The following is a 22,090-nucleotide window of genomic DNA, read 5'->3' as shown; positions in this document are numbered from 1 at the left end:
GGGCAGGCATTTTGGGAAAGTTAATAAAAACAAGACCTTTGGGCTCCCTGCACCACCCAGGAGACATGGGAAATGGTTGAAGTCCCACTTTGTAGTTGTTAGTTTGAATTTTCTCAGTAAAGTTTGACCTCATCTTTTTTATTTATTTTTTATTTTTTTAGTTTGCAAATCCCTTGTATTTCCAGCTGATGAGAATTTGTTTATTTTTCATACTAAGGATTGAACCTAGGGATGCTCTAAATTGCTTAGGACCTTGCTAAATTGCTTAGGCTGATCGCCAATATGCAATCTTCCTGCCTCAGCCTCCAGTATGGCTGGGAACATAGACCAGAGCCACTGTGCCCGGCTGAGAAATTATTTTTTTTGAGAGCTGAGGTTACCTCTAGAGGTGAAAACAAAGCAAGTTACAGAAACGGAACACATGACAATTAAATTCATTTTTCTCCTCTTCTAGAAATTACACTTTGATTAGTTTGAACTTAATGAAGCTAAATTATAAGTCACTGTCATCTGACATTCCAGCTGTCCATTTGGTCAAACTGCACTTTCACTCTTAGAGGTTTAAGGGTTGCCAGCTGCAAGGAATCCTTCATGTTAAGGTCTAATTCCAGAAATTCCAGTAGTCCTTCACTTGGCATAAGCACCCGTGGTGGTGGTGATTTAGCTGAATAAGGTCAACATCTGCTGGTCTTGAACATGAAACGTCTTCATTGTTTCCTGCTACAAGGATCCTCTCCCAAATTTGCTCATCACACCAGCATTTGGACCTCCTTGGTATTCTTGCTCCAGGTCTGCCTTTGGTGGGACTACTTTTAATTTTTCCGGACTCTTTAATGCTCATACATTTGGTGTGTTCCATTTCACACGGAATGCTCCTAATTTTAGCAGCAGTGAGAAACTAGCATGCTGCCCTACTCACCAGATGTGTCACGCCTACTGCTTGCTATTTGGCATTACGGACTTGTGTGCTTAGATGTGAAATCCTTTCACTCGCCTGGATGTGCACGTGCTGGACGTGGAGAAGCTTTTGTCCCCCCAGGCCAGCCCGAGATCCAGGAGAAGAGCGGCGCGCTACGGCTGGCGGGCGCTCGGGTGGGCGCCAGCGAAGGCGGCGGCCAGGAGAGCTGAGGCGCGGGGGCAGGCACGGTCCCATTGGTGGGGAGCCCGGGAGCCTCAGAGCCGCGGGAGTCCCCAGGACCCGCATCTTCCCTCCGGATTCGTCTGTTCGGAGGCTGCAGTTTCAGCTCTCTCCGCCACGGGGCGCGGGTCCCCTGGTCCCAGTGAGTTCAGCGAAGGCAGCAGCTGAAGCCGGACGGGACGACCCGTCTTCCAGGTAAACACAACACCTCGGGTCGTGGCACGATCGCGATTGGCTAGAGGCCTCGTTTCTGCCACTTGATCCGCCCACAGTTGTGCAAGATGGGGAGCCTGGGTTCGAACAGAGGCGCGTTCCAAAGTCCGACTTCCTCATACCTTAAATTGAGAAGGATCCTCGGGGGTGGGGGCACAAGCAGGGACCTTCTGGCCAGGAAGGACGACAGCGCAGAGCTCCAAGGATCCGCCACCAAGGTCGGTGACAGCGAGACCACGTCTCTGGAGCCGCCAAGCTGGAGCTGAGACAGGAGCTGCGTGGTGCCGGGGCTGCGGCTGCGGGGCAGCGGCTCCTCCAGGCCGAGGGCCCCGCGAACGATGAATTGGAGACGGTGGCGATCCCCCGGCCAAGCGCCCAGGCCCCGAGCGTGCTGCGCTGGTTCACCACCGCGATCCTGTATGCGGCCTTCTTGGGGCTGGTGAGAGCTGGGGCCGCGACTTCCCATTTGAAGTCTGCCCTGCGTTCCCTGAGTATGGTGTAACTCGGGGAACATTTGAGGGCACGGTTCTAGCTTGTGGAGGGTCATTGTCAAATGGCGAAGTAGATTTTTCCTAACATGTTTTCAACCGCAGCAAATCTTCCTGGTCTCCTCTTTGCGATGGGAAGCCGCAAAAGGGATTGCACAGGTCTTTAGCCACTGACATCCACATCTGGAATTATGACACAGAAAAACTGCTTTTCTGGGAGTTCCTGTCCTGATGACTTGACCAAATTCAGCCAACCGCTTAGTTTTGCATAGGGAAGAGACCCAGGGAGGAAAATGACTTTCATGAACGCACAGCTGATTAAACGGCAGAGTTGGAAATATTGCTTATTCTGGACTTAGTCGTATTTAAAATCAAGCTCTCAGATCCCTAAATGCTTTTCTTGGAGCAAAGTGCAGGCTAGAAGCCCCTTTTGCTAAACTTCTGGGCTGCCCCTCATTCACTGTTTTTGGAAACGTTCTTCTTATCCATCCTGGGGAAATAGAGGTTGAGTCCCCTGAGGAGAGCCACTTGTGGCAACTTAGTATCTTAGAGACACTGAGCCACAATTATGTGTCAGAGTTTTGTCTTGTTTTGTTTTTAATTGGGATTGTAGGAGTGGGATGTGAGATATCACTGCAGATGCTTGGTGAGCCCTCATTGTGTGCCCAGTCTTGCAAATCTTTTGAAGGCATGAAGTAATTTGATTACAGCCAGTGATCTGGCTTTTCTCCATGTACTAGGTACTTGCTTTGCACCTGTGCTTACCTGGTTCTTAGTCTTGGACTGCTCCTTGCTGGGCACATTCTGAGTTTAGAGCAGAACAGTGCAATTAAAGTCAAGTATTCTTGAAATGTAATGAATTAGAAAGATTTTTTTTTTATTAACAGGTCCAAGGAATTTCTTCCGAAAGCTAACAGTTGTTAAAAAAGAAAAGGTTAGACAATTTAATCAATTTAATTTTAGTTTCTTTGCATAGAGGAATGATTCAGAAACCTGGCAGTACCTGAACCAATAAAGGTTCAAAAAGCTCCACCCAGGAGGGTGGGCAGGCAGTATTTATTGACAGAACAAGAAAGTGACATATAGAAATAACTTGAATGGTTACAGCTCATTTACCCTGGGTACACATTTCTGAGCTGTTTGCAGTATGTGATGGGCTAACCCTTGACTGCTCAGCAACTTATTCCAAGAATATACTCTCAGGTGCAGTTTGTTGACATATTAATGTATATTCAGGTTCCCCACATTCACAGGCAGCTTTAGGCCCAACATGACAATTCTAACCTTCTGGTCAGCTACTCAGTTTTGAGAAATTGACTGAAACCTTGAGCACCAACAGTATTTTCCACCAACACAATTGACAGGTTTGGCATAATTATAGAATTCACAATGTACACTGGCAAATGAGTTGGATGAGTATGCCTTCTTGGTGTTTTTCTTGCCAGTTTGATATATAAAAAAATGGCTACATAGAAACATTTGTGACTCTTGAGGGGATACAATACATTAGAGAGACATGATTGCTATCAGGAGGATAATACCAAGAAACTAAAGTACATTCCTTATCCAAAATCAGAGACTCCAAAGGTCACATAATGAAGAAGTTCAATGAAACCCAGTTGGTCATAGTCTCTGGAACATGATGTTGATTAAGGAGCAATAAATGGGCTGATATATAGCGATATCTATTTTTCTAGATGGCCTGGTACATAAGTCATAGGGACCTGGAGACCACCTAAACATGAAGTTTGGGAAAACCTGGAACAGCTAAGCTTGCCATCCTCCATTCCATTCAAGTTGTCAGCAAGCCAACTGTTAGCAGCTCTCAAATGCATTGTGTTTCTTTCCCTGAGAAATTTTCTTAATGTATGCAGTGGCAGTATGTAGAGAAGCAGCAGTATCATTAACCAGACTCTGTGTGTGTGTGTGGGGGGGGGGGGTGCGCGCACGCTGTGCATGGAACCCAGGATCTCATGCATGCTAAACACGTGCTCTAGCAACTGAACTACACCACCAGCTGATTAGCCATCTTTTAAATTGTTCTTTTTGTATTTATGAAATCAAGGGAACATTAAGCATAACATCCAGTTTTGTTTAGCACCACATACAAGCCCACTACATGAGCAGTAAGGAAATCTATAGCCAAATGTTGTTTCACTAAATGTTGTTGTTGAACATTAATATTCTCAGTCTAGTCAGTTTTTAACCCCCATGAGGTCTGATCAGCTACAAGATCCACAAGATCCCAGTTTACCAGTTAGCTTCAAATTTCATACAATTGGCACCCACTCTTGCTCAAAGTAAAACCCCAAGAACCCTGCTAGAGACTTTCCTCAATGGAAACTGATTTATTTTTATTTTCTCAAGGTTGGTACTAATTTTAGATACTGACCTCTTTGACCTTTGATTATGAGAGTTCCAGAACTCTCAGGGAAAACTCTTTCAAGTGTTTTTTTTTTTGTTGTTGTTGTTGTTTTACTGTTGTTGTTGTTGTTGTTGTTTTGCAGTGCTGGGGATAGAAAAAATGGCCTCACACATGTTAGATAAGCACTCTACCACTAAGCTACATCCCCATCCCAGGAAAGCTCCTGAGCAGGCGAGAGAGCAAGATCTGAACCAGGGTAGATGCAAAACAGAGTAGAAAGATTATCTACAGACCCCATAAAATCCCTTACAAGCTGGAAAAGAGTGCCATCTAGTGGCTTTTGTGCAGAGGTCAGTTAAATTGTTAAATTTATTCATCATAAATCTGCAGTTAAGAACAAGGTCCAGTGGGAAATTTATTCTTTTGTGATTCTTTTATATCATATTGGAAGGTTATGTAATCTTGTTTATTGGAAAGGGACATTGCTGGATTTAATGTGACATCATACAAGTATTTGTAGCTACTCAGGAGATCCTCGGATCTTGTGCATGCAATATCTGGAATCACAATTCACCTTTTGCAGACATTACTCAGCTTGTACCCACCTAGTTAATTCCCAGCTCTATAGACACACAACTTTTAAAAAGATTTTTTATAGTTGTAGATGGACAACATTCTTTTATTTTATTTGTTTGTTTTTATGTGGTGCTAAAGATCAAACCCAGAGCCTCACACATGCTAGGCAAGCACTCTGCCACTGAGCCAGAGCCCTAGTCCAGAGACACATAACTTTTGCAGATATCACTTACAGGTTTTCTATATTTGGAAGTGACTAGGTTATTAATTGGTAATATCAGGGTCCTATTTCAAGCAAATGTAGGAAAGCAAGGAACAGTCATGTCTAGAATATCAAGAAGCACTTCCACTCTTCCTTTGGGGTTTCAAGGTGAGTCATTGGGAACATGGGGCAACATTGGCATAAGTGGAATTATTTTCTGACTTGGGGGCACCAGCCCACAATCCAAATAATTTCTCTGATTTTTTGCTAGAGTATTAGCCTTTGCTAAAGCCATCCACAGATTCGGGTCCCATGTATTTTTCTGTAAGCAAAGGGATGGGATTAGTTCAGCGGGTAATGGAGGTGAAAAAGGGAAAAAATACATATATATATATATGGCTTTTAGGATGGTGGATCCCTGATTTTGGGAAAGCTGTCCACATCTAGGATGCTCTCGGCTTCTGGGAAGAAACTTTCCTGCTCAGCTTTACCTTAAGGTCCCCAACAGGTGTATAGGGCCCCTTTTAGTTGAGAGAGGTAGATTCAAGATTCATGGCCTTGAAATTTTGCTGCAGAGAGAAACCTGACATGGTCACTTCCAACAGAGACAAGCACAGTAATTTTCTGGTATCATTTCCAAAAGACCCACTCTCTAAGTTTTAGATCATGAAAGTGTTGGTTGTCATCAGTTGGTGGGACATAAAGAGTATATTTTTACTTGGTGGGAAATATGCTTTAATATAATGCATTAAAGCTTTGCCCTATTGAGTTGCGTCAGTTTAGAGTGGAGATACAATTACTGGGGGCCTAGGTCTTCCAATAACTATTTCACAAGGAGTTAATCTTCTCTCCAGAGGGAGTGAATCTGACTGTCATCAGCTGGTAATACCTTTGATTAAAGGCGCTTGAGTTTGTCACTTTAACTTGATACCATTGTGTTTGTAGTATCCCCCTTTTTTAAACTTTTTTTTTTTTTTTTTGGTACTAGGGATTGAACCTAAGGACATTTTACCACTGAGCCATATCCCCAGCCCTTTTTAGTTTTTATTTTGAGGCAGGGCATGCTAAGTTGCTTAGGGCCTCATTAAATTGCTGAGGCTAGCTTTGAACTTGGATCTTCCTGCCTCAGCCCGAGCCACTGGGATTATAGGTGTGAGCCAATGTGACTGGCACAGGTTTTTTGTTTTTGTTTTGCAGTGATACAAGTACCTCTATTGCTGGAGATTTTACTCCAGGAATGCCCCATATGGAAAACACATTTCCATAGCTACTGTTATGGTCTTTCTAAGTCTTTCTGTGTGGGAAAGTTTCTATACAATCAGAAAATGTGTACTGAAGGTGGCAAGTGAATGAAATTCATCTTCAGGTGTTCAAATCATCCAGCAGCTGCTGGAGACCTATCTTTTGAGTTTTTTTTTTTTCATTGTCAACAGAATTTTGTTTCTGGCAAACTGAATATTGATTATAAGCTTATCGTCCAACTGTAAAGTTACCCCTTTGATGTTTTTTCCCGATTTGAATCATTTTCTCTGTTCTATGATGAGTCTTAAGAGTACAGAGCTTTTAATCATGGAAGCTGTGAAGCCTCAGTGAGGACAAGGCAGTCATCCAAGTTCTCCATAGCATATGAGACTTATATCTTTTTTTTTTTTCAACTGGGGATTGAACCAAGAGGCACTGTACTACTGAACTACATACCCACCCCTTTTATCTTTTATTTGGAGATAGGGTCTTGCTAATTTCCCAGGCTGACCTCAAACTTGTAATCCTGCTTCTGCCTTCCAAGTAGCTGGAATTATAGCCATGCTCCACTCACTGGGTAATTGGTTAAATGAATGACTGTTGTATAAAGCTGACTAAACATCAGCTTGATGTTTATAAGCCATTCAGTTTCTTCATTACAGTTCTTAGAATTCTTACTTCCTCCAGTGGAATTGTTTTTAAGTTATCAAAAACCTGTCCATGACAGTCCTTTTCTTGAATGTCCTTCAACATCAAATTGATAAGGGCCCAGAAACATGCCAGATTAAACAATTACTGTTTGTGAATGAAAATGTCTTAAATGGCCATGGTTATTACAATAGTGACACATTGATAAGAAAAATTTGTTTACAATACTTTTTTAAAAATATTTTTTAGTTGCCAATGGATTTTTTACTTTGTTTATTAGTACAATATTTTTAATGACACTGAGTCTTGCTATGTTGTCCATGCTGTCCCAAACTCTCGTGATTCTCCTGCCTTGGCCTTCAGAGTGGCTGGGACCACAGGTGCATTCCATAATTATGACTAATGGTATAATACTAGGACTATTTCTAGGAACTTTATAAGTTTCTGAAACATATTAATAACATCTCCTTACAAATATAAGTCAAAGAAATTTTAGCATTACTTACTAGGTGACAATGCTTCACTTATAATTTAATGCATCAAATAAGCCAAATTAGTTTATATCTCTTTTTGTAAAGAAAGCTGTCCTTTTGACAACTCCAAGGGCTGGGAAAAACCCCAAACCTAATTCAAGATGAATAAAAAGACAATTTAGAATTATTTTGGAAAGTTCAAGAAAAAACATGAAAGATTTAAGGCACTTCATCAAAATTAAACCACAAGTCATTTTATACTATAGTCATTAATTTAACCAAAGAGATGCTAACACTTCAAAGGCACATACCAAAATTAACATAATTTTAGTTAACTCTTTTAAGAGAGAGGGCTAGGATTCTGTGAGTGATCAAAAACTTGTAAAGACAACATGAAGCACAGGAATCTTGGTAAGATGCAATTGTCGTTTTCTAGGCCACAACCTCAAACGTGGTTAATAACTCACCAATACTCTAGGAAAACTTTGTTGTTTTAACAGAGAGAACTAAAATCTTGGTTTTCCGTGTACTTTAAACTTTTTAAATTTTTTTTTTAGTTGTAGATGGACACAATCCCTTTAGTTTTATTTATTTATTTTTATGTGGTGCTGAGGATCGAACCCAGGGTCTCACACGTGCTAGGCGCTCTACCACTGACCTATGACCCCAGCCCATGCTATGTACTTTAGATATTAATGTTCCATTTTCAGTAAAACTTCTAAGTAATTTCCTTCTAATCATGACCACTTTGGTCACATGCAAAATTCTTTTCACAAGATTTACTTTCCACAAACCTACAACTTCCTTATCCATTCAGTTTTTGTCTTGTAGTTTTCATCTTATAATTTTAGAACAAGTCATTCTACTTTATGACAAAATTATTTTTCCCCCTCAATAAAACAAAATATCTTCATACTACAGCTTTTCCTTACAAAAGAGCATATTTTATCTCCTGTACAATTTCAAACAAGGTTCCCCCCTTCTTATTTGTATGAATTTTAGTTTCCTATATTAATTAGAATTCTTAACCTTTAGTGACCTTAATTTGCAGTGAACACGAGGAAGCAAGCCATTGTGAATGGCACACCATCCATGTGTAGACTGGCAAATCTATGAATCATGACTTCTAGAAGCATGTGTTCTTTCAAAGTATAACTTGTCAGAGTGGCACAGAACATGTTTACTAACAATTCCAAATATCTTCAGTCTCTGTCACAAGAAATTGTACAGGAGGTAAAATTTTAGTGCTACTCCCTTAGGTTTTGTTAGTTTTTGCTAGCCTTAACAATTAAATTATTATTTATAAAGATTCCCCTCAGCCCCAGCTTTCCAATCTTGATAATAAGAATGTTACGCCATTTCTGGTGCAGGAAGAATATCTTTTACCTGGATGTCTTATCTTACAGATATTTATTTCATTTATTTTTTTAACAACTATGTTTTAGTTATTTGTAAAAATGAGATGTTAAACAGTTAACCATTATAAATTATTTTTCTTGCTAACAAATTTTGTGCTATAGGGATAACATAAGGTTGATGCATCCTATTGATTTTTTAGTGTTTTGCATTCTTTCTTATGACTCTTTCAAGTGAAAAATTTCATCTAGGTAGAAACTTTCCCAATGTGGCCACTATAACTCTATGGTGTCCTTAGTAAATTTCACTCATTTTATCCAAAAATACACAGCTGTGAGCCCATATTTTTTTTTAATAAAGTTAGTGGGTATCCCAGGAAGTGGACTCCCAGACTCCTGGAATCCCAGACTCTTTAGATTTGGAGAAACCCATTTTCATAAGGTAACTACTGGATGCCTCTAACTGGATACAGTCCAGTGAATTGTCAGATTCAATGTGGTCATGGACTCTGTCCATTAAAAAAAAAAAAAAAAGCTCAAATATAGTTACAAAGCTTTTTACTCAAATTATTGGAGCTCAACTTGAAAAGAAAACTTGCTAGTGACCTCAGTCACTGTGTGAGATCAATGGACACAAGAGACCTTTAATTGTAAATTTTTTTGACTCTCAGTGTTCCTGGAGGTTACTGGAATTCTATTTCATATTCCATATCTGATGCTTACCAGTTAAAAGAAAAACTTTATACAAATTAAATTTGACAAAGTTTATTTGAGCAATGACAATATTCATAAACTGGGCAGCAATGTGAGCAATAAAAGGTTGAGACAACACCAACCAGCAATGTGGGCAGACATATTTATAGTAAGAAAAAGGAAGTTATACTATACAAGTTAAGGCTTTGCATTTGCCTCACTTGGGCAATCTGAACAGTGTACAGCCTATGATTGGCTGATAGAATTGGTCAAAATGTAGGCATTGATTATAAGAATATAGTCTTAGGTTACAGTTTTTTGACATTAGACTACAGTTTGTAACACATGGAGGCTGGTTTAATGTCAAACTTAATTTTTCATGATATATTGTTTTTTAGTAAAAATTTATTGTTAAAATCATTCTGTATATTAGTATGCAAAAATTTCTCAGAAAGCTTGGCAGAGTATATTCCTCATGGCTGGGGATTTCTTTGAAGAAAATTATAGATTTAAAAATATAGGGCTGAGATTGTGGCTCAGCCGAAGGCGCTCACCTAGCGTAGGCGGGACCTGGGTTCAGTCCTCAGCACCACATAAAAATAAAGGCATTGTGTTGTGTCCATCTACACTTAAAAATATAATAAATGTTTAAAATATATATATATATATATATATTAGTTATCCTCTGCTAATTGTCTATGTGTCATTAAGTGGAAGGCTCCTGTATGCACCGTAAACATTGCTATTTTAACAATATCAAAAACAAGAATGTTTTGATAATTTGAATTTTTAACATCTAAACTTGCATGTTGGTGCATGTAGTATATTTCAAAACGTAGACAATTGTTTCAAGAATAGATTTAATATTGCATTTTCTCCCTTTCTTTCTTCCATCCTTCCTTCTTTCCTTCCCTCCTTCCCTCCTTCCCTTGCAGTGCTAGAGATTAAATCCTGGGCTTAGTGCCATGTTAGGCAAGCACTCTACCACTGAATTCATCCCTAGATCCTATTAACTCTTAATATACAATAGACTTTTAGGGCATTATTCAAATAAAAAACATTACAACAACAACAAAAAGAATTACAGACTTTTTAAAATTGAGAGTTTTGAAAAGAAAATACAGTAGCTATCTATCACTCTAATAAGATTAGTATTGTCATTGTACATTTTTTCCCTACTGTGGACTTTCAAGTAGTTTTCTGTATTGCATTGTATCCTCCTCCCCACTTTTAAATTCATACAAATTAAAAACATATTTTCTTTGTAAGGAAAAACTGTTTGTCTTTATAAATTTCAGGGAATGACTATTGCTATACTGGGACCCACGTTTCAAGATTTGGCAAGAAATGTGAACCGAAATATCAGCAGTCTTTCTGAAATATTTGTGGGTCGTGCTTTTGGATATTTGAGTGGCTCTGTGGTTGGTGGCATTCTTTTTGACTGTATGAATCATGTTTTACTTTTGGGTAAGTAGACACTGATTTTCATTTCTTTGTGATTTTTGAAGAGTTTACAACTTGCCTTTAAGTATGAAAACGGTAGCCTGCAGAGAGGTTGACAACCAAAATGGGTGGTGTTTTGGTGTCCTCCGTGGAAGCTGGGTTTCCATGGTCCTGCTCTCATCTTGGCAGTTCAGGGGAATCTGTGCTGGGCCCTCTGGAAACTCAGATCAGCCCTCAGGTGTGTGTGTGTGTGTGTGTGTGTGTGTGTGTGTGTGTGTGTGTGTGTTAGCAATGCTTGGACTTCCTGACCTTGACTGTATTTTAGGCATCCCTCCAGAGTCACCCAATGATTGTCCAAAAGGCTCTGCTCATCAGGGTGTAGGGCAGCTCTCCCAGGGCCACAGAGCTCAGAAGGAGCTCCTGGAATCTGCCCTGGCTCTATGGAGTCTGGGTTGGAAGTGAAGGGGCAGGAGATGGAGAGTGAACTGAGGTAGGCTACATTTTTGTCACTACTGCCCCATGTCAGTGATGACCCCAGACTGTCCTTCCTCACCAGGAAGTAGATGGCAAAGCTTTAATATACTCTGCTTTAAATAATCTTTAAAGAAAATTTATTGTGATAAGGCTCTTTTGGAAGCAAGGAGAATAATTTATTGCAGACGAATAAGTAAATAATTTCTCTTATTTCCAAAGTGTGAGTATGTGTGCACACACTTAATTGTTTTTGATTCTTTGTGGTCCTGGGGAGTGAACCCAGTGCCTCTCAAATGCCATGTATGCATTCCACCAGTAACCTACATGCCAGCCCAAATATATATGTCTTGTATTTTCTTCCTTACTCCCTAAACTAATTTATTTAAAGTTTTGTTACAAGTTACTATAATGATTACATTTCTTTTTGTTTGTTTGTTTTTGGTACCAGGAACTGAACCCAGGGGCACTTAACCACTGAGCCACATCCCTAGCCCCTGTTTATATTTAATTAAAGATAGGTCTTACTGAGTTACTTAAGGGCTTGCTAAGTTGCTGAGGCTGGCTTTGAACTCACTACCCTCCTGCTCAGTTTCCCAAGTCACTGGTATTACAGTCATGCACTACCGCACACGGGTGTGATTGCATTTTTTTGCCTTTTAAATTTGTTACCTCCTATCTCAAACTCCCTTTCAGTTCTTCAGTGTGAAACATTTAAGAACTCTGCATGACTTCTGTGTGTGTGTGTGTGTGTGTGTGTGTTTAATTAGAGCATTATAGTCAAACATGGTAATTGAGTTCATTTTTCCAAAATCATACATGCATGGAATTTGAGTTATTCTATTTCAGTTCCCATTTTCCCCTTCCTTCCTCCTATTCTCCTTCCTCTATTCTTCTGATCTTCCTTTTCCTCATATTGTTTTTTCTATGTATACATAAAGGTGTACATTTATATATGCAGTAATGTGATTTTTATTAAATTTATCCTGCTTTTCCTCACCCTTTCTGTCTCTTCTCCCTTTTTCAATCTCCTTCCTCTACTGTACTGATCTTCCCTGTATCTTTTTGTTATCCAATCCCTCACACTTTTCTCCCTTATTTTGCTCTAGCTTCCACATATGAAAGAAAACATTCAACCCTTGTGTTTCTAATGGCTCCTATTTTTTTGTTTATTACTTTCTCCTCAGGGGTGTCACTGGTGGCCACCTCAGTGGGTCTTTATATTATTCCTTTTTGCAAGACAGCAGTGTTACTGATTGTCATGATGTCTGTTTTCGGCGTCTCATTTGGCATGCTGGATACAGGTTAGTGAGCCCTTCAGTATCATCTCTGGGATTGGGACACTACTGCTGGGAGGAGTAGAGCAGATAGTATTAAACTGTCCCTTGAAATGCTCTTAAAATCACATGGATTTACTGAGTGAATCGTGGGTTCTCCCCATCAGAACCACCCTTTCTGCAACTCTTCTTGCCAGTTAAAGCTCAGATTTTTGAGCATAAAGTGAAATATAAAGAATTTTGTTCTATGAGAGATTGTTGAATTACAGTATCCAAACAGGGAAGGAACCCCTCCTATGGCTAATTGCATTAAAGGTGAGGAGGTTTTCATGTCATGATGAAATTTGACCATTTTAGCATGAGAGGAATTGATGGTTAATAGGATAAAACAAATGTGGAGCCATTATTAGGCTGAAGAAGCACCGAGGCAACCTCCAATTTAAAATGCACCCTGGCTTTTGAGCACAGAGAAACCTGTAGCATGTGCCATTTTCCTTATTTTTCCTTCCTGTGACTTTTCTCAGAAGTTCCCGTTCTCTCACAGTAAAGCTTTTGCATCTGTAATTATGTCTTTGAAACCCTGCTAAATAACATACAGGATACTTATTTAGCATCAAATCCAACTTTCTATGCCTCCCTTCCCTGCTTTAGTATTATTGATTGAATGTGGAAATGTTTTATTCTTCAGGCTTTGGTTGTAAAATTACAATATAGAATCATATTTTTATTGAAAATATCTGATTCAAAAAAAAAAAAAAAAAAGACAGCCGAAGACTTGATGCTTCCAGCCTTTCACCTTGCAGGTGTTCAGACAGGGCGAGTGCAGATCCTGAAAGTTTTCTTGTTCCCTGTAATGGGCACACCAGAGTTCTGGAGTATTCCATTCCTCATTTGCCTCTATTTAATAGGTTAATAATGTTCTTGAGGTGGCTACCAATTCCAAGAAAAGAAAGCTTCAGTAATTTGACTAATATATGATAAGATTTGCCTAATATATATATGTTTATACTACTTAGAAGTACAAGGGATATAACTATTACTTCCCAATATGGTGTTAGCACTGTTTTATAAAAACTCTTTACTCATGTTCTGGGCAATGAGATGAAGTGGTTTACCAGTTTGTAGAATTCCAAGTTTATGCAGATGACAGTTATAAGCTCTCTGGTGGTAGTGGGTGAGAGTTCCTTAATTCAGAGATCTAACTCAGGTGCAATATTTGATGATAACTTTGTTACAATATGCATGCCATGAAATACAGATTCATCCTCTAATAGTAATGACCTATTTTTTAATGGGGTAACTGTGTTTAACATAAATCATTTCCCCATCCTTCATTGGCAGGTGGTAATGTCCTCATCTTGGATATTTGGGGGGATGAAGGAGCCCCACACATGCAGGCCTTACACTTCAGTTTCGCCTTGGGTGCTTTTCTGGCTCCAATTCTGGCTAAATTGGCACTGGATTCCCCAGTGTCTGCTGAAAACCACACAGAGCCTGCCTTTCAGCCTCCAGCCACCAACGGATCATCTGAAGCTGACTCAGCCCCTCTGTTTGGATTGCCTGATGACATGAATCTATTCTGGGCTTATGCTTTTATCGGCACTTACATTTTCATAGTGTCTCTCTTTCTTTTTACTCTGCTTTTCAAGAAAAGCTCAGGGCAGGAAAAATCAAAACCATCTGCTCAGGGATATCGAAGAGCTGAATATCACAAGACCCTTCTCTGCCTCCTTTTCGTGTTCTTCTTTTTTTATGTTGGAGCAGAGGTAACATATGGCTCTTATGTTTTCTCCTTTGCCACCACCTATGCTGGCATGGAAGAACATGAAGCAGCTGGGTTGAACTCCATCTTCTGGGGGACCTTTGCAGCCTGCAGGGGCCTGGCGATCTTCTTTGCTGCATGTCTACAGCCGGGCACCATGATTGTGTTGAGCAACATTGGCAGCCTGGCTTCATCTTTATTTCTGGTGCTTTTCAACAAGAGTCCACTCTGTCTCTGGATTGCCACTTCAGTGTATGGGGCCTCAATGGCAACCACGTTTCCCAGTGGTGTTTCCTGGATTGAGCAGTACACGACCATAAGTGGAAAATCAGCAGCCTTTTTTGTAATTGGTGGTGCCCTGGGAGAAATGGCTATTCCTGCAGTAATTGGAATTGTTCAGGGACAATATCCAGATTTGCCCATAGTTCTGTACACCTGTTTGGGATCAGCAATATCCACTGCTGTTATATTTCCTGTGATGTATAAATTAGCCACCTTGCCTCTGGATCACCAGCGAAAAGCAAATAGAAACAGTGAGTAGCTAAAAGCTTTGCCCTTTATTTCTGGGATATGAGGAAGCAAATGAAGGGAATGTCAGCAAAATGGAATGAAATAGAATTTGAATCGGTGGAAATGAATGATACAATGAGGCATATTGTCATAGAGACATGTAAAAATAGTTTAATGGAGCCCACAGCTGAAGACTCTGACTCCTCTCAAATAAGGTAATGTTTGACTCTTCTTCAGTTAATATTGGTGATTCCCCTCTGAAGCATATTGTCCAAAAACTGGACAAAAGAGACTAACACTAAGAGAAGATGGATAATTTACTGACTTCCTTGAATAATCTCCAGTTCTAAAGAAGGCAGAGCAGCATTAGCAGCTCTGGGCATGCTTTGGGCATCAAAGTTTCCAGATCCATTTATAGCAAATGCTAAAAGGTATTGAAATAGTATCTTCATTACCAGAGTCTTTCACAAACTGCCATTTAATATTGTGACAAATTTTCATTGATGGTTTTTTGAAGGTTTCTATTTTATAATCAATGTCTTCGATTCAATGATGTATAGTAAGTAATTCATTCAATTATGGATAGTATACTATATTCACTGATGTCTTAAAAGTTATTTTATAAGCTAATTTAGTCTCTAGTGATGTACAAATGGGATTTGGAGATACTATGTTCTGATATTAGAAGCTATTTGAGTTAGTATATTAATAGCAGAGGTGTAGCTAGGTCTTTTGAGGTCCCTGGCCTACCTCAGTAACAGAGGCTGGGTCTAGGTCTTTCTGTTTCAAGACTTGACTCTCACTGGGTCATATTAAGTACTGTGAACCAGGCTAGAAGTTCAGGGTTTGGAATTCTTGTGTCACCCATCCAGGGCTCATCCTCCCTGAGTTTGAAATACCTGGGAAACCAAAGTAAAGAAAGATGAGATGACTTGGTGGCCCAGGCATCAGGGATGAAAAAGGGAACTTCATATAAGTAGGGCCAAACTGCTAATGGCTATCCTCCAATAAATGACCAGAATTGATGAGAGATTTTGTTTACCTTTCCCAAGTTTTTATGCTGAGTGACCTCAAATTTTTACTGGGATACAATATGTTTGCTGTCTATTATCTAATTTCTATAAATTTGCTTTTGAAAAAAAATTTTGGTCTGTCTTACTGACATATTGCCACATTTTTTGGCCCCTGCCCATTTGCTTTGCATACCCATCACATTATTTAGGTTTCTGTTAAGAACCTAACAACGTGGAAAGGGCTGGTGGAGAAATTAACAAAAAAGAGACTGTTTCTCTTTCTATACTGTACTTTTTCCTAGCCAAAGCTTGAAAGTACCTCTGCTCCCTTTACTGCCCTTCCTTGGGCTGTTGGGCCTTAGGCAGCAGCAATTATCTGTCTGTAGGGAGGCTCCTTACTATAGGGATTCCACTGTCAGCTTCTACTTCTAGAGAGTAGGAGATAGAGCCGTGCTGGGCTCAGGGGTGCACGCCTGTAATTCCAGCAGCTTGGAAGCCTGAAGCAGAAGGATCACAAGTTCAAAGCCAGTCTCAGAACTTATGGAGACCCTGTCTCAAAATAAAAAACTAAAAAGGGCTGGGGATGTGTCTGAGTGGCTAAGCACTCCTAGGTTCAATCCCCAGTACCATTAAAGAAAAAAAAAAAAAAAGAAAAGAAAGAAAAATTTTAAAAAGTACACTTGGAACATCATGCAAATTCCATAAATTAAAAATGGAATGGCTTTTGTGTTATGTTTGCAACACTCCTATTTGAGGCTCTATTGCTGGCCCATGGACCACACGTCAGTTAGGAAGGACCACATTTTAGGGAGTTTGAACACTTTGCTGTTTATGGAAATTTTGTCTATCTTGTTTTAAATCTGATTTTATTTTGTCCTTAGGAGTTTGTAATCCCTGTGTACCCTCTATACATATGTAAGACCCACTACATCCCCATGCAATCCTCTATACACACACACAAAACAATTATCTTTAGTATTCTCCCTTTATCTCATTGACTATTGATAAATCATTCCACATATTTGTGGAGTACCTCCTATTTTTCCATCTGTGTGAGAAAGGCCAGGTTGACACTAGTGAAAGATCAGAGGTTCCTGCCCTCATGGAGCTTTCTCTGTGATGTACAATCCAGCAGAAGTTTCTGGGATGATGGACAAGGTCTATATCTGCATTTCCCAGTAGTGGTACTGGCAACATTGGGGTGAATTTAGCTTGCAAAATACTGTATGATATCAAATGCATTTTTAATCTAATTTAAATTTAAGTACTAGAGGCCTAATGTGAGAAATAAAGCATCAAATAATTCATCACAGAGGATGTTTCCAGGAAGGATTTGTTTGCTGTTGTCTTAGAAATTAACAAGTTCACAGGATGAGAAAGGCTATGTAGATACCTTGTTAAATGGAATAATGTAAACTGTCATGGCCTTTCAGAATGCCCTGATCTTAGTAAATCAGGATAGCAGACAATGGTACTTAGTGGCTCCCAAATAGAAGGTTTGTACCTCACTTATGTGTCAAAGAAGCCAGCAGGCTGGTGACTTTGGTAGTCAGGAAGAAGATTTATGCTCCTTTCCCTAAATGTACTTTGACCAGTGGGCATTTGAACTAGATGGAATTAGAGTTTGATTTTTCTTTCTTTCTTTTTTTTGAGCCAAGGTCTTACCATGTTGTTCAGGGTGGCATCAAACTCCTGTGTTCAAGTGATTCTCTGACTCAGCCTCCCAAGTACCTGGGAATACAGTCAGGCTCAAAGTGTGCAACTTTTGGTTGGATTTTTATATTTGTGTTTGTTTGTTACAGAGGATTGAACTCAGGGACACTCAACTACTGAGACACATCCCCAGTGTTATTATGTATTTTGTTTAGAGATAGGAGCTCCTGAAGTGCTTAGCACCTTGCTTTTGCTGAGGCTGGCTTTGAATTTGAGATACTCCTGCCTCAGCCTCTGGAACCGCTGGGATTATAGGCATGCACCACCGCATCCAGCTGTGTAGTTTCATATTTAATGATTTAAAATTTTATATGTTGAAAGTTTATGATCAAAAGAATTTTTATTTTCCCACATTTGTTCAGCAGTTATTTTAATTGTGTATTTTCCTAGCCTCTATTTCTTCTTTTTTTCAAAGATGATGGGTTTCTGCACTGAATACTAATTCTTATATGTTTTCTTGTTTTCCATTTGGTTTAGGGGTTTTGTTTTGTTTTTTTTGCAGTACTAGGGACTGAACCTAGGACCTTGCATGTTCTAGGCAAGCCTCTACCACTGAACTACACTCCCAGATTTTGATTTAGGTTTTTAATTTCAAAATGCACTCAGTATCTGGTTCTAAAATTATTGCAGTTTGCCTTTGATACATTTGGTTATGGGTTACAGGGTGAGCTGGAGAAAGGTTTCGAAATTGTCTGATGACATGAGTAGCACAGGAAACTGGGTCTTTTAGCTTTTGAACAACTCGTATAAGGTGCTTTTACAAAACATGTGTTTTTGATGGTGTGTGATGTACAAAATGCAAATCTTACTATATTATCCATTTACAAGTATGCAGCCTAGTGGCAGGAAGAAAATTCACATTGTTGTGCAACCATCACCACTATCCATCCACAGAACTCTTTTCATCCTGCAAAAGTGAAACTCTGTGCCCATCAAGTAATAACTCCCTGTTCTACCCACCCACCAGCCTCTCACAGTGACCATTCTCTTGTTTTTGATTTGCCTACTGAAAGTACCTCATACGAGTGAAATCATACATTTGTCCTTCCATTACTAGCTTCTCTGACTTAGCACAATGTCTTCAAAGTTCATCAGTGTTGGAGCACATGTCAGGACTTCTTTCCCCCTTCAGCCTGAATAATATTCCATTGTGTGTATGTTCCACATTGTGTTATTTCATTCATCTGTGCAGGGATATTTGGGTGCTTCTATTTTTGTCTATTGTGCATAATGTTACTATAAATGTGAATATATAAATTTCTAGACTCTGTTTTCAATCCTTTTAGGGTATATACCTCTAAGTAGATTAGGTGGTAATTCTAGTTTGAATATTTTGAGGTGTTTTTATTGTTTTGCTTCATTATTTTGGGTTAATCCTAATCCAAGACACCAACTATAAGAAGCGCATAGGGAAATGTATGCTTGTTTATAGCTTCAAACCATAGAAGAACTTTTGGACGATTATAATCAGCTTAGCATCACTCATGTAGTGGGGAATGAACTCAAAGAAAGGTTATGTCAGGCATCTACCTCATGCTTTTGCTCTCTCTCCTTCTGTTTTTGTTTCATATTTGAACAAGTGTTTGAGATCTTACTATGTGCTAGGCACCACAGACTAAGTATGAATGAACTTCCTCTCTTGTCTAATCCCTATCATGTGATTTGGGGTTTAGATCACAATTTTCTGCTAACTGAATTGTCTTGTGCCCCCTTGTTTACAAACATGCAGATCCCTCTGACTGTCTGGTAGCAGATAGTCTGTGCTCAGGAAACCATGGGTTAGGCTGCTCTCACCACAGCTTTGCCCCTTCTAGGGACTATTCCCTCCTCATTCACCTTGTGGGTCATCCTCTGAATATTTCTGGTCCAGAATCAGAAGGAATTTGTCTGACCTGAGTAGATGTCATTGTCTTTATAGGCCTAGCCCTAGAATTTCCTGGTCAGCCTAAGGATGGGTTGATCTTGGCTTGATGCCACTGCTTCCTTGACTGATTGTCCACCTCTACATTCCATTCTGAATACAGGGAACATTAGAAATTAAAGGGAAGATCCATTGTCTATCATGGTAGGACTCAGCTCGGTGACTCTTGCTAATGGGTTCCTAAGTGGCACTGGTAGGCCCTAGAAGCGATGAACTGGTTCCTCTTTTCAATTGGAATGAATAAACAAAATCAAAGCAAATTGCAGATTTTTGTTAGTGGTTAGTGAACTATGATCTTTACCAAGGAAAATAAGCACTGTCCTAATGGGATATCATTTATACTTGAGTGAACTGTGAGTAGGAGATAACTATTAAAACACCAATCCCTAAGGATCAAGAAGTTTCCAAATTCATACAGTTCAGTCATTTAACAGATAGTGTCTCAGCATTTTCCATTTTGGAAACCAGAGCCCTGTGGACAAAATAGGAGAAGACAGGTGGGATTCTTGTTTCGTGGAACTTATGTTTTACTATTTCAAGTAAGGTTTCTGGACACCAATTCTATTAGCTGAAGATCCAGTAAAGCTTATTGCAATTGTTTTCACACAGTTCTGGTAAAGCAACTTAGCTGAGCTCTCTGTCCCTGGTATGTGTTTGTGTTTGTACATTTCCAGTACTTTTATACCTTTGGGAAGTCCTACTTGATTTGGAGTTTGGTAAAAATACTTCGCACAGTGCAGGTGAGATTAATATAGTCAAACCTGCCTAAGAAGTCTGAAACCAATGTTGGGATTTGCTAAGTGCACAAAGAAGACATTTATGGTTGAGCTGGATTGGGGTTTTAGCTCTCAACACCCTGGGTAACTGAGCTGGTTCTCAGTCTCAGCTGTTTTCCTGATTCCTTGCAGAAAATTTTACCTCTAGGAGAATACCCTGATCTGATCCAAACACCCTTTGCCTTGTTGAAGAATGTCTCCAAGACTGAGCATTTCAGAAAGGAAATACTCACCTGCAAAGGAAGCAAGGGAAGTCTTGATTGCTAAATAAAAAATAACAGTTTTTGAAAGAAAAAAATAAAAAAAACTGCCAAGGTTTTCAAGCATGCATTAGTGTGTTCATGATGGAAAAACAGAAGAGCCTTGCATGGTTATGTTCATGAAGGTCACAAAAAACCTTTGGGCATGTTACAGCAAAAATCCATGGTGGAAAATTGCTTTGGCAGAGAGTAAGGGTTTATGGCAAACATCCAAGGATATCTATATGTATCTCAGTATAAAGATATATATTTATATCTCAGTATATATATATAATCAGAACCAGTTAGATGACACTATCATTTTGGTCTTATCTCTGGGTTGAAAGTTTTTTTCCTTTCCTGGATTGTGATATGTCAAATGCTTACTGATACGAAGCAGAGCAAAGTAACATTATGCTTCTGCAATCCTCCAGAATCCATAAATCCCAAGAGGAAAATTATCTAAGGGAAAAGCATGATTGCAGAGTGTATTTTTGTTCCCAAGTCCAAGTGATAAGCCTTTGATCCAGTGTTTTGCTCTGGCAAAAGGTTAGGTCTAAGTCAATACTTTTGTTTGAAATCCTTCCTAAGACACTCATCTCCAACCTGCTGGTTACCTTTCTAGGTAGTTTTCACTCATCAATTTTAATTGCAGTGAGGGGCTGGAAAAGATAGGGGTGATCTTGTAGAATCACATGGCAGTGTCTTAACACTGCCAATGCCCAGCACTTTTACTTAAGTAGCAATTTAATTGAACTTCAGTAGAGTCTGAGTACTGATATTCTAAATGTTCTCCTGTAAGTGTAATGCTCAGCCGAGGTTGAGAACCCCTGCCTTTGATAATGCAGAGAAGTGGAAACTCTGCTCATCAGAGGGATTTTTAAAGACTGATTTATAACATGGTCAAGTCATTTTTTGTTTGTTTGATTTACAATGCCTATTTATTTTTATGTGGTGCTGAGGATTGAACCCAGTGCCTCACCAGCGCTAGGCAACTGCTCTGCCGCTGAGTTATAGTCCAGCCCAAGTCATGCTTTTTTGATTGACACTGCACTTTCTCTGAAGAACAAGCAGAGAGAGAGAAAAAAAAACCTGTTTTCTATTACTTCTGCTACTGCTTGATCTAAAGGAATAGTCAATACTTTTGTTTGAAGTCCTTCCTAAAACACGCATCTCCAACCTGCTGGTTGCCTTCCTAGGTAGTTTTCAATAATCAATTTTGATTATTGAAGGGGCTGGAAAATATAGGAGCAATCTAGTAGATTTATTATATCTCTGTATAAATGTATTTATTATTTATATGGCTTTGTACAAAAATCTTTTGAGTAAAGTATTTTTATAAATAAATAATGGGGGCTGGGGATGTGGCTCAAGCGGTAGCGCGCTCGCCTGCCATGCGTGGGACCCGGGTTCGATCCTCAGCGCCGCATACCAACAAAGATGTTGTGTCCGCCGAGAACTAAAAAATAAATATTAAAAACTCTCTCTCTCTCTCTCTCTCTCTCCTCTGTCACTCTCTCTTTAAAAAATAAATAAATAAATAAATAAATAATGATGTTGGTGTAAATAAAA

At 39.5% G+C, this 22,090-nt stretch overlaps 1 protein-coding gene across 1 annotated transcript; it reads left to right on the top strand.

Moving 5' to 3' along the window:
* Positions 1–1,027: 1,027 nt before the first annotated feature.
* LOC101963759 (sodium-dependent glucose transporter 1) lies at positions 1,028–22,090 on the top strand. The gene is made up of 4 exons (XM_040283219.2): positions 1,028–1,790; positions 10,692–10,860; positions 12,495–12,611; positions 13,926–22,090. The coding sequence occupies exons 2-4, from the start codon at positions 10,695–10,697 to the stop codon at positions 14,885–14,887; spliced, it is 1,245 nt and encodes a 414-aa protein (XP_040139153.1). The 5' UTR covers positions 1,028–1,790; positions 10,692–10,694; the 3' UTR covers positions 14,888–22,090.

The sequence above is a fragment of the Ictidomys tridecemlineatus genome, chromosome 8 (genome assembly GCF_052094955.1).
Source record: "Ictidomys tridecemlineatus isolate mIctTri1 chromosome 8, mIctTri1.hap1, whole genome shotgun sequence".
NCBI lineage: Eukaryota > Metazoa > Chordata > Mammalia > Rodentia > Sciuridae > Ictidomys > Ictidomys tridecemlineatus.
This window is presented reverse-complemented; position numbering and strand designations above follow the sequence as displayed.

Bases quoted from the DNA above. Each gene is read 5' to 3' on its own strand.
- LOC101963759 (XM_040283219.2), top strand. From the start codon at position 10,695: ATGACTATTGCTATACTGGGACCCACGTTTCAAGATTTGGCAAGAAAT. The intron at 10,861-12,494 runs GTAAGTAGACAC...CTTTCTCCTCAG, and splicing joins GAATCATGTTTTACTTTTGG to GGGTGTCACTGGTGGCCACC. The intron at 12,612-13,925 runs GTTAGTGAGCCC...CTTCATTGGCAG, and splicing joins ATTTGGCATGCTGGATACAG to GTGGTAATGTCCTCATCTTG.